The sequence below is a fragment of the Myxocyprinus asiaticus genome, chromosome 43 (genome assembly GCF_019703515.2).
Source record: "Myxocyprinus asiaticus isolate MX2 ecotype Aquarium Trade chromosome 43, UBuf_Myxa_2, whole genome shotgun sequence".
Taxonomy (NCBI): Eukaryota; Metazoa; Chordata; class Actinopteri; order Cypriniformes; family Catostomidae; genus Myxocyprinus; species Myxocyprinus asiaticus.
This window is the reverse complement of record NC_059386.1, coordinates 16,917,286-16,931,076: the sequence shown is the minus strand read 5'-3', so window position 1 is coordinate 16,931,076 and position 13,791 is coordinate 16,917,286. Positions and strand designations below refer to the sequence as shown.

The 13,791-nt window shown below is 37.4% G+C and overlaps 1 protein-coding gene across 2 annotated transcripts in view; it reads right to left on the bottom strand.

Moving 5' to 3' along the window:
* LOC127433186 (ephrin-B3-like) overlaps positions 1 to 13,791 on the bottom strand; it is a 77,938-nt gene that overhangs the window by 58,063 nt on the left and 6,084 nt on the right. For both annotated transcript variants that reach the window (XM_051684905.1, XM_051684906.1), the window contains one exon: positions 1,388 to 1,683. In XM_051684905.1, coding sequence (XP_051540865.1) covers positions 1,388 to 1,683 — 296 coding nt within the window. The remainder of the gene's footprint in view (positions 1 to 1,387; positions 1,684 to 13,791) is intronic.

Here is a 13,791-nt window from a genome sequence, read left to right as displayed (position 1 = left end):
TCGGCAATTCTCATTGGCCTTTTTTCAAAGATCAGAGGTGTTTCGGGCTCCCAAGAGTGACCCCTAGTGTCACTACATCGACACAACGTCGAGTGAGTGACAGATAGGGAACAAGTTTTTAACCTTGTTTGCATGTCCATATGGTGTATGGTTCATACGCTATGGTAAAGCAAGGGGTATCAGGAGAAGCCAGGTGTAGCTACGTATCTGTATTTTGCAAGCCATGTTCTGTTTTCAGATGCAAAGTTGTGAAAGGACAAATGGTGAGCTTTCATGTATTACTAAAGGATCTGAAAATCTGAGATAAATGGGTGCAGTTTATTTGGAAAAATCTTAATGTCCCAACAAAACTTCCAGAGAAAACTTGGGTTTGCAGTAGTCATTTTCCAGAGAACTTTTTCCAAATTTTACCCAAAAACAGATGGGTTTTGCCACTAAACTTATATTGAAGCCCAACACGGTTCCATCAATTTATCCTGGGGACACAGTGAGTACGAGCCAACATGTTGGTCAACCAAGGTAAGTTTCTTTTTCTTGTGTCCAACAAATCTGCAGTGTGCTAGATAAAATTAGCCAACATTACCATGCCAAGTTACATGATGATTCATGTCAAATGCTGACAGGAAATTGTATATGGCTTGGGTATGTTGACGAAGAAAGTTATGGCAAACGTTACTCAAAATATATACATATTGTATATTACGATGTTAGTTATGATGTACTACATGCCTTTCTCCAGAGACTTTCCATGGTGTTCAAAGCATTTCTTCCCAATGGCACATCTGGATGTTTATCTTTACAAGGTAGCTAACTTGTCAGAGGTGGCGAACGGGAACAAGGTTTATCTAACATTAGCAACACATTATTAGCTGCTTCATAAGGTAGTCAAGTCGAAGGATCATGTTATCTATTACAGTTACATAACTTACGTTTCTAACGTTGTAGAGAGCGATACATAAAATGCATTACCATTGTGATAAATCGACTTGTAGGCGACCCTGTACAATTCGCTCTTCTTCAGAATAAGTTTCTGGTTCGAACATATATGGCTGAATTACTCCAATATTACCATTTGCCATTGTATAGCGTTTAGTACTTTTACAGTGAACAGAGTTGAAGGTGAGCAGGTAGCCCGAGCTGCAGACGAGCAGTGCAGGGGTGAGTGGAGATGGTGGTGGGACTAATTTGCATATTCATAGATCCGTGCATACTAAATGAGGCAAAGGTGTAGAGTTATATCTAAGCCATTTTAAGGCATGAAGGGATTATTTTCATGGAAAAAAACTTTTAAATATGTAATTTTGATTAACAAGGATGTAGGGGTTAAACCAGTGACTGGAGAGGGACTTTAAGGTGTTAGGGCACATACACACACATATACACTTACCTATTATGTAGTAGTCTTGTAAGTTCTTGAACTCATGACCCCACAGGTTGGGTGAATACTCCTGAAACTTGATGGTAAACCTCATATCGCTGTTGGGTTTGTCGCAGGTGAGCAACAGGTTTGGGGCGCCCATTACCTCACACTTGTCGGCCTGCTCTCGTGAGGACACCAGGTACAGTTTATAATACTCGTACTCTTGAGGGGAGTTTGGCCCCGGGGGACTTGTGGCGGGACACACCAGATCCAAACGGTCCCCGATTTGAGGGTACAGGATATACCCCCTCTCATCTCCAAACCTGCCAAATCAGAGAGAGAGAAAGAAAGATAAAGAGTGAGTGAGAAAAGAACGAGTAATGATTGTCTCCTTGGAAACAGAGATTGACAGTCTGATATTTGCTTGCATGTATGTGCTTGTGAGGCCGCCAGTCCTGTTTGATGCTGAAACTGCCCTTTTAGTCATTACTCAAAATGCAAACCAGTGTTATTATAGTTTTGGATTTTTAATTTAGTTTTTATTTCTATTTAATATTCAATTTGCCATAACAATTTAGTTTCGTTTTTGTTAGTTTTCACAGTTTGTCTGTTAGTTTTAATTTAGTTTTTGTTTTCTCAGTGTTTTGTAGTTTCAGTTTAGTTAGTTTTTATTTTAGTTTTAGCATTTTTTATGGCTGCCAAAGCTGAGTGTTTTCTGGTGTAATTTAAAAAGTCTAACCTCATTACATTTCTCATGGCAGTCTTGTGTTACCTCTATCTAGTGGTATTTTCATATTTAATGTGGATTGTAAATGTTGCAAAATGTATAATATAGGGTGATATGGGTAAAGTGACAAAGGACATTTAAACTTGATCCACATTGTTTCCACATGTATTTCCTTAAATTATTACTAAACTAATCTTTGGGGAGTAAACAATTAAAGGTATAGTTGACCCAAAAATGAAACTTCTCTCATCATTTACTCACACTCATGCCATTCCAGATGTGTTTGACTTTCCTTCTGCAGAACACAAACACATTTTTAGAAGAATATCTCAGCTCTGTAGGGCCAAACAATGCAAGTGAATGGTGACCAGAACTTTGAAGCTCCAAAGAAGTAGTCCATACGACTCCAGTGGTTTAATCCATGTGTTCAGAAGTGATATGATAGGTGTGGGTGAAAAACAGATCAATATTTAAGTCCTTTTTTAAAAAATTTTTTTACTGTAAATCTAACTTCACTAGTCTCCTTGGCAATCATAATTTCAAGATCGATTATATTTCCCAGTGCCATCTAGCACTCAGCGAACTCTACTAGTAAGTGTAATCAAGCTTGAAATCATGACTGTTTCTCTAGACTGCATTTGCAAGATGTACAGTGAAAAAGGAGTTACATTTTGGTCTGTTCTCACCCAAAACGGATTAGATCACTTCAGAAGACATGGATTAAACCACTTATGGATTACTTTTATGCTGTCTTTATGTGCTTTTTGGAGCTTCAAGGTTTTGGACTACGTTGACTTGCATTGCATGGACCAACAGGGCTGAGATATTCTTCTAAAAATCTTCATTTGTGTTCTGCAGAAGAAAGAAAGTCATACACATCTGGGATGGCATGAGGGTATATGATGATTTTTTTTTGTGAACTATTCTTTTAACTTTTTGAGGTTTTAAATTGATCATTTTACTTTGAGATGGGTGGCAGAGCTCATTTCATAATCACTGTTGGGAAAAGCAATGGTAAAGAAAATAACAAAAATTTGAGGTGAATCTTGTGTCACAAACTGTTTTCCCCTGTCTTCTAGATTCTTATTTTGAATTTACCTTCTGTACTACACTTCCCAAGAAGCCCCGTCATCATCCTCACCTGTCCCCCATCATTGTGTTCAGCTGTTTTGTGTTTGCTTTCATTTGTGCCCCTATTTATACCTTCATGTTTAATTGTTCCTGGTCTAGTCTTGTTCATAGTAGCAGTGAAGCTAAATAGTTCCTTTGTTTTTCCAAGCCTTATGTTGTTTGTATTTTTATATTTTTCTTCATTAAAACACTGCATTTGGGTTCAACCAGCATCTCTCTCCTGGTTCATTGTGTGACATCTTGTTAAGGTTATAAAAAAGTAAAAGTTAACTTAATGTTATGATGTAAAAGTGTATAAGAAAATATAAAAACAAAAATCCAAATACTTTGCAGATATTTTCTAGAGAATAATTTTCCCTCTGTCCCACTTTACCAGTACTGCTTAAAAACAAAATCTGGAATCTGGTCAAAAGAGGGTCTTCAAAGGTTCTACTTCCCAGTATTTCATTATTGATTTTGACTAAGGTAGAAGACATCCTAAGCTTCCTTTAAAGGTATAATGTCAGGTTATGTGGCATTTGGATCATAATTCAGTGTCAAGAAAAATAAAATTTCCAAAAGTGTCCCACTTTGCCCATATTCACCCTAGAATATCAAAAACTAAAATGAATTCAAGATCATTTTTATTTTATTTTATTTAGTTTTGGAGTTAAGAAAAAGTATTTTAGTTTAGTTTCAGTTTTTTCCAATAATTTTTATTTTTAAGTTAACGAAAATTATTTTAGTTAGTTTTCATTAACTATAATAACACTGAGCCCTTTGGTTCTGAAGAGTGTGTGAGAGGGCAAGTGTTTGGTCATGTGTGCCAATGTGATGAAAATGAAGGTGGGTCAAGTTTGGCCTACATTGTGGAGACCAAATGTCCTCAAGGATAGTAAAACCTAAAATCCCTTACATTGTTTGCTACCAGCCATCGGTCCCCACAAGCAAAATGGCTTAATAAACACTAAATAATATCTAAATGAAATGTAAAAATACAGAAAGGTTTCTGTGAGGGTTATGTAGGTTTAGGTGAAGGGTTAGGAGATATCAGATATCATTAGCTCAGTATAAAAACAATAAATGAATGGGAAGGCCAAGATAGGAAAACAAACATGTATGCATGTGTAATTCCAACAGCTTCATAGGCACATTAATGCTGCTCTCCAATCAACTTGGAAAGTCGTATTTTGATTTTGCCGAGATACAGGTGCGTGACATTACACAAACATGTCGGCACCCACAAATTAAGTGATAAAAATTAATTTTATTAAGTAATATCGATAAAGGAGTGCAAGTTTATACAATACATAAAGCTTGTTTAACAAACGCCTGCAGAAATATGGTGAATTAAACTCTCTTTTGACGATCGTACCCCTGTAGCACAAATGCTAGCACTGCAGCATTGTTTATCAGTTGGGTTGTTAGGAGATGTCTCTGGTAACAGTCGAACTCCTGTTAGGCTAACAGGAGCATTGCAGGTTTTTTCCCTTAAATGTCATCTTCCAAATATTGGGCAATGAAATGCATTTATGGTCAAAGATCGGAGATATCAAGTAGGAATATCCAACATCCGACTTAAATGGAATGCAGCATAAACAATATTTTAATGAAATCATGAAAATGCAAAAAGGTTTTTCTGGGTTTAGGTTTAGGGATAAGATTAGGGGACAGAAAATATCGTTAGCTCAGTATAAAGTCAACAGAAGTCTAAGGAGGGTCCTCGTAATGTACAGTAGGTATACAAGTCTGTAAGTGAAGAGATTATATACATGTGTCAACGTGTCAACTGCATGATCACCATTTTGAAAATGCAACTTTGATCCCAACATAAACACAATTGCTCAGTATTTCATAGCACTTTTTCGGTCGATCTGAGGCCAAATGCTCGGACACAGCACTTAAATTGGCTCCTTTACCTCAATGAAGAAAGACGTTTGGCATTTACCAGACTGACATTTTAGCTGTACTCAGACATAAAGCCTTTTTCAGAAGTAGAAAATTTACCTCACAAATAACCCTGTTGCAGATAAAGCCATTTCGCAGAGCTCTCTCTCTCCCCGCTAAGTGTCTAATGCTTAGAGAACAGCGTGACATTTCTATCAGGCTGAGACATGCAAGCAAAAGTCCAATTAACAACACTATAGTTTGTAAGACACCATTAAAGAGAGATAGAGAGAGAGAGAGAGAGAGAGAGACAAACAGACAGGTGACCAAAGAGCAATGTAAGCCAATGTGATTTTGGGTTGTTAATTAGCTGCTAACATAAGGGCTCCAACCAAGGCCAAATATCGTAATCTGATAATCAAACCCCTTAAATTATCAAACAAAAGGTGTGATCATCACTATTTGGTGAAAACACAGCACAGCTATGCTGGTACATCAGCTAGATCAGCACCAAATCAGGACTAACCAGTATGGACCCAAATGGAAATTCATGCTGGGGTTTTTAGCAGGGTAGCCCTATGGTTTATACTGTGGTATTCATCCAACCAAGCGATTTGCCAGAGGTTGTGAATTATGATGACCACACACACACATATACACACACACCTCATCAGCAAATGCTCTCTGACCATATAAGATGAACTCAGTTCATCAGACTGTCTGTGTATGTTTAGTTATTTATAGAGGCTTGTTTAATCCTTTTGTCTGCATGATATATTTACCTAATTGTGTGTCTCTGTGTGTGTCTGTGTGATTTAAGACAGCCATACAAAATGAAGTGACATGGGTAGGGGACTATCTCGACACACTGTTTAAATAAAGGTCAGAGGTGGACAGCTAGATTAAACGCTGCGACCCTGGGGTGGATGAGGTTGCTGGTTGCTATACTGATGTGCGTGGGAGTATGTGTGATGGAGTGAGTGTGTGTGTCTGTGAGATGGGACTTTGTTTGATTCCCAGGGCTCCTTTACACTTGCACTGCAGAGATGGAGTGACTTTGGGCCGCCCTTGAGTTTCTAAGGCTGTCGGAAGCTTTGAATATACACTGTTTTTTCCCCTTTAACTCAACAACAAACCTCCACTTCACTCAGATCACAAAACGTTGTCCCACGAGCCCATGCTGGGCTTCCCGAAATTAGTTTCCAGCTAGATAATGCGAGACACTGAATAGGAGTTATGACTGCACTGTATTAGAAAAACACATCGTAATCATAATCCCAAATCCCTGCATAATCTTTCACAGCAAGTATTATGTTATTTGACAAAAGAGGGTGAGGGCATTCCTGCTTTGTTTTACATAATCATAAAAATCACATTCTGACCAATGCATCTTCAAATTCAAAAACACAAATATTTTGAGATATACATATTCCCAGTTGAGAATTTCCATAGTAATTGGTATTGGAGAGTTTTTTCCGATACGCTCCATTTTCGATGGAGGAAAACGCCGTTCTAGTGTGGATGAGAGGCATAAACTAGGGCCGAGTACAAATAGTGATTTTCCAATTAATGGCGACCTTCATTTGAATGGTCCCGATATCCATTCTTAAACTCTCTAACTTTAAATTTTACTTCAGTTTTGGTTGTGTTGATTATTATACCTGTTAAATAAATAGCAATTGAACTACATAGTTTGGCCCTGTTCATAATTTTTTTTTATTAATATTTCATAATGTACCAAGTTAGAAGGTTCCCTGTGTAATTTACAGCATTAGCTGAGAAAGAATTTCTTTCCTATGTAAGCAAAATGGATCTTATACCTGAAATATACCCAAATAAATAACAGTTGAATCAAATCGTACTGAAATCGGGATGGAATCGAGAACTTGTGAATCGGAATCGAATCAAATCGGGAAATCTGTGTGGATACCCGGCCCTAGTGTAAACATAGCGAAATCAATGCATTTTCAAATGGAAACGTATTAGTGTGGATGTGGCTTTTACCCTATAATGCCGTGCATATCATATTTGATATATGGTTTTCTAAAGCATCTACATCATCAACATGATCAATACTTTGCTGAAAAACCTGTTGTATGCAATGTGACAACCATGAGTACATTAACATGGGAACACTCAGGTTTAACTGCCTGGATACAAAAATATGGCAAGAATTTTGTTACTCATTTCACATAAAAAGGGGTTAACTACTCATAACAGAGGTAATTTACATTTAGACGTCTTAAAGTTACAATAGCAGCCTGTTAATCCTCAAGGACAGAGAGCGGGTGGAAAACGGTCATATAAAACTAAACTTTTGGTGCAAGAAACCTTGAATAACATTTTAAGTGGACTTTGGAAGAAAAAAAAAAATCAAGGAGAATGTGGAATATGGCCCCATTAATTTTGCAACAGAGGACAATGTCACATTTTAGCTTACTTCTGTTTTCCTAATGCTCAAGCAAATGGATATGTTAAACTCCTGCAGATCTCGACTGTTTTCCATCAGTCCTAATGGAAGACATTTCTATCAGAGAGCTGTCAAACCCCTGCTGAGGTAGCGGCACGAAGCACTGGAACTCTTAGTAAGACCACCACAGGATAAAGGACAAAAATCAAATCTCAGCATAATAACAGTTACTGATGGAGGCAAAGGTAATATGCTGCATCTGTTTCTGTCTACAATACACAGATTTTTCAAAGGCTTTTGTGCATGTCAAAATGTTTTTGTGATGTGATCACCAATTGACAAGCTAGATGCATTTCTCTTCCCACTAAAAGAAAAAAAAGCTTTGTTCATGGTTCAAGCAAATGTATTGCGCATGCTTTGCAATGGTTATCAGGCCTGACAAAACTAAATTTCCTCCCAGGTTTGTGGATTTTTCTATGAAGAGCCAATATAGAGAGAGTTACAGACACATTTATTCATGGAAAAAGTGATTTACTACACAACAAGAGACAGTTTAAATTTGAGTCGGCTCAAACGTCCTTTCATATTAAAGAAAACAGGCAATCAAAGACAGAAATGTATACATATGTTCTGGAGCTCTTTCCGTGAGCTCCATAAACTCCAAATTTAATACACCACTGAAACTGATCTTTTTATATACAGCTGAAGTCAGAAGTTTACATACACCATAGCCAAATACATTTAAACTCAAGTTTTTCATAATTCCTGACATTTAATTGTAGAAAACGTTCCCTTTCTTAGGTCAGTTAAGATCACTACTTTATTTTAAGAATGTGAAATGTCAGAATAATAGTAGAGAGAATGATTTATTTCAGCTTTTATTTCTTTCATCACATTCCCAATGGGTCCGAAGTTTACATACACTTTGTTAGTATTTGGTAGCATTGCCTTTAAATTGTTTAACTTGTGTCAAAGTTTTAGGTAGCCTTCCACAAGCTTCTCACAATAAGTAGCTGGAATTTTGGCCCATTCCTCCAGACAAAACTGGTGTAACTGAGTCAGGTTTGTAGGGCTCCTTGCTCACACATGCTTTTTCAGTTCTGCCCACAAATTTTCTATTGGATTGAGGTCAGGGCTTTGTGATGGCCACCCCAATACCTTGACTTTGTTGTCCTTAAGCCATTTTGCCACAAATTTGGAGGTATGCTTGGGGTCATTGTCCATTTGGAAGACCCATTTGCGACCGAGCTTTAACTTCTTGGCTGATGTCTTGAGATGTTGCTTCAATATGTCCACATCATTTTCCTTCCTCATGATGCCATCTATTTTGTGAAGTGCACCAGTCCCTCCTGCAGCAAAGCACCCCCACAACATGATGCTGCCACCCCCATGCTTCACAGTTGGAATGGTGATCTTCAGCTTGCAAGCCTCACCCTTTTTCCTCCAAACATTACGATGGTCATTATGGCCAATCAGTTCAATATTTGTTTCATCAGACCAGAGGACATTTCTCCAAAAAGTAAGATCTTTGTCCCCATGTGCACTTGCAAACTGTAGTCTGGCTTTTTTATGGCTATTTTGGAGCAGTGGCTTCTTCCTCGCTGAGCAGCCCTTCAGGTTATGTCGATATAGGACTTGTTTTACTGTGGATATAGATACTTGTCTACCGGTTTCCTCCAGCATCTTCACAAGGTCCTTTTCTGTTGTTCTGGGATTGATCTGCACTTCACACCAAACTACGTTCATCTCTAGGAGACAGAATGCGTCTCCTTCCTGAGTGGTATGATGGCTGCGTGGTCCCATGGTGTTTATACTTGCGTACTATTATTTGTACAGATGAACGTGGTATATTCAGGCATTTGGAAATTGCTCCCAAGGATGAACCAGGCTTGTGGAGGTCCATAATTATTTTTCTGAGGTCTTGGCTGATTTCTTTTGATTTTCCTATGATGTCAAGCAAAGAGGCACTGAGTTTGAAGATAGGCCTTAAAATACATCATCAGGTACACCTCCAATTGACTCAAATTAGCCTATCAGAAGTTGACTAATTGCCTAAAGGTTAGACATAATTTTCAGGAATTTTCCAAGCTGATTAAAGGCACAGTTAACTTAGTGTATATAAACTTCTGACCCACTGGATTTGTGATATAGTCAATTAAAAGTGAAACAATCTGTCTGTAAACAATTGTTGGAAAAATTATTTGTGTCATGCACAAAGTAGATGTCCTAAACGACTTGCCAAAACTTTAGTTTGCTAATATGAAATCTGTGGAGTGGTTAAAAAATATGTTTTAATGACTTCAACCTAAGTGTATGTAAACTTCTGACTTCAACTGTATGAAAAATGCATGAAAATCAGATTTTTATCTTAATTTGAGCAGAATTTTAAGACAGGCAGAAATAGCATATTTGCATGGGAAATGAAACTCTAAAACTTAGACATAAAGCCTCACAAATCAGTGATTAAGCACTTTAATGTAAATGTCACAGGAGAGGATCAGAATTAACAAGTGTTCAGTCATTATCGATTCGCCACTGCGGAATCGTGTCATAGTGGGCCACAATAAAGAAACAAAAGGCCTATGAAGACCCTCGATTACACTTCACCTCACTGCAGCAATGTGGAAAATCAACTCTATTTAGAGTATTTGCATATAAAAAGATTTCATTATAATTTTTTAAAGTGTTGTTATTTCCATTCCCTTTCCCTGGCTCTCTAAGTATGTGTTTGTGTGTGCTTAGGTGTATTTTGGGGACAAAATGCTCCCTTTTTGATTGTAAAGTAAATAATGTTTTTTTAAAGTCTAAAAATGAAAAAGTTGTCTTATAGAGGTAAGGACCGTCTTTAGTTATTAGCTTAATTTAGTCTACGGTTTGTCCTCATGTAGCTAGGTAAATGTGTGTTTTTTGTGTGTGTCAAGTTTCGCCAACAATTTCGGGCCCAAATGTCCCCACAAGGATAGTAAAACCTAAAAATCACCTGTGTGTCTGTGTGTGTGGCGTCTATGACCTTCGAGGCCCACTGAGTGCACTCAGATTATCATAAGGGCTCAGAGAGTGTTGTTTCATGTTCTTATCAGTGCTATTTAATTAGCTAAGGGCTGGAGATAACTTACACATTCCTGAACTCTGATGGACTGAAACTCTCTTGCCACATGGCCGAGAACGACATGCCCATAGTGCACAAAGGCTCAGATATATGTAATCACACACACACACACACACACACACACACACACACACACACACAAATAACCTAAAGCTTGTCTACTGTTTAGAACAATTCTGTTCTCCACATGGACGGGAGCATTTGAGATCCTGGTGAGGGAAGTGTTGGTCAGACAGAGGAGCTTCAAGGAGAACATGGACCCAGAGGCCACTGACTTCTCAGCCCAAGATGAAAAGTCTCATTAAGCTCCAAACACTCGGATGATTAAAAATGAACGTCACCAAAAATAACCTTCCCTTTGTTTGGAAGAAAGGGAGGAGATGGCACAGAGAGAGAGCATACTCCCTACTCACTTTTCATGTGTTCTTGCTTTTTCTGAACTCTCAAGTTTTCGTGCCTGAACCGAGTCACGGGGGAATTAACCGATTCTCATTCTTTCTAAAGTTTGTGTATAAAATGTTAGGCAGTCAGTTTTGTTTGTGCACATTTTTGTGAGAGCAGATTGCATACGTTTGTGTTTATGTGTGTAGTTTTTTTTATGTTGGGGGGTTACTTGGAGAAGTTCTACAAGCAGACATTGGTTAGCAAAGCTAGAGTACAACTTGGTCTCATAGAATCGAGTTATCTATACCTATATTTTTCACAAAATTATTTTTTACTAGGGATGTACCGATCGTTCCGATACTGACGTTTTTAAACAGATCAGGTATCGGTCCTCCAAGCCCGATCCAAATCCGATACTGTGAGTTAGTCATGTTTGTTATGGTCAAGCTCCAAAAATGACATAAAAGAACCATAAAAACACCATTAAAGCGGTTCATATGACTCGTGCATTTTATTCAAAGGAACTTGAAGACGTGCGATAGCTCTGTGAATCACAATAGGCTGTGTTTAACAAGTAAATAGTATTTTATATTTTTTTTAGTAATATAGTATGCACGTGCAGTGCTAGCACGTTAGTGAGTGGTGCTGTGCTGACACACACATAAGCTCACGCAGCCCTGGGTGATTCACTCGCAGCTATTTTTAGCCTTCAGGCAGTGCGCAATATTTGAAAGCTACTCACGAACAACATCTCGGGATGTAGATGCTCAATAGTTCAGTTCATTTGTAATATGCATTTAGAACTGCACCGGAGGTGCATTTTACCAGAATTTGAATAAGAAGCGAATTAAACTACTGTGAACTTGCCTACAAACAGACACATACAGGACTTCCTGGAGAGTTTAGAATGCCAAAATAAAAGCGTGAGGGTTTAAAAAGTGCACGATTGAAATATATATTATTGTTGTATTTAAAATTAAAAGTCAATAATAATAATAATATTAATAACAATGTATTATTATTATTATTATTGTCATAATTAGTATTTGTTTACAATTTATAACAATATTTAAGTTGAATGTGTTCCAAAAAAAAATAACTGTGTGAATGAAAATTGGACTGATGTCTTACAACTACATTTAACAAAAAAGAGATCTGAATCCTCCACATGCAAGTTGAAACATAAAAAATAAATAAATAAATAAAATAAAAAAATAAAATAAAAAAAATCTGGTTTCTTTTCTACTGAAGACTTGAAGACTGGAATTACTGTTAATTTTGCTGCTACATTATCCAGTATACTAGTTAATAATAAAGTGTTTCTTAATAAGCTATACATTTATATTGAAATAATGTGTAGTTAGAGGTTTGTGTTTCTTTTCATATTAAAGAGTACTCCCAATTAGTTCCACACAATAATGTAAAGATATTCTAAACTGATTATGCAAAAAAAAACAACAACACTGGTATTGGCTTGGGATCGGTATCGGCCGAAAAAGTGGTATTGGTGCATCCCTAATTTTTACGTGGCTCATTGTATGTTTCGTGACACTTTCCTTGCGCTACAACAACGACTTTTATTCCCTTTCACACAAATCACGAGTAAAATTTCTTCATGAATCATAAACACTTACTTTTCACCCTGTTCCTCACACAATTCTATCTTATGACATCTAAACATTTTTACTATAGTGCATGATGCATTTTAATGATTGCATTACATGACCAACTACATTTACAAGCTTGTTCAAGCACAATCAAATTGTGCCATAGCTCAACTGATAGTGTATTGCACTTGCAATGCAACGGACCGGAGTACTTGTCCTGAAACACATGCAAGTCAAGCATTATCAAACAAACAAACAACCAAGGATTTTCGAACTTTATGAATGACAAAGTTTTTCTGCAGAGTTCTGTGAGCACAGATTCCATGTGGGCCTGCTAATGAGACATCAACGACACGGAAACATAGATACACATGACCACGATGCAGCTAGTCTACAAAAACAAATGCATGTTCTCATCTCTGTTTACTTTTCTTCATCGTGTTTCTTGGCAATGCTATTGTCCATAAACCACCATATAAAGCTTTCCAATTACCTACATTCTTCCTTCAAAAACAATAAAAGCATAACTGACCTTCATAAGGATGAATAAACAAGACAAATATGAAGAAAAAGAGAGAGAGAGAGAGGAAGATTGAATAAATTGGATAACATTACAACCCTAATCTTATGTAGCCATATTCCATGGATGACATAGAGCAGAAAAGTGGACAACAGCTCTAGAAATAACACATGAAAAAGAAACAATCACTGTCAACATAATCGTTGTGTTTAACAGGGGTGCTGATGTTTACAGCTGATGTATAGCGGGCAATCTTTGTCTCTGTAGTCTGCTGTAATACCACCCCCACCCCCTTGCATTCAGAACCATCATCAGAGTAATCTTAAAACTGTAATTACGCTTTCCACACACAGCACAGTGTCATGCCAGTGCTTTGAAGCCATGCCAGAGACGCACCTTTGAAACCAAAAATTAAATATGTGTGAAACAAGAGAGGGAGATTTTCATCGAGAGGATGGCAGGTCCAGCTACATAACACAGAAATTGAAGGCTCAAAAAGTCAAACTACAAAGTTTCAAGGGTTGCTGGTATAAATCAAATCTGTCTTTCTGAGAACACAGGAACCATTTAAGGAATGTTCTGTGTTCAATATAAGTTATGCTCAATACACAGTGGCATAATGTTGATTACCACAAATAAGAATTTCAACTCATCTCTTAAAAGAAAGGAAAAAATGT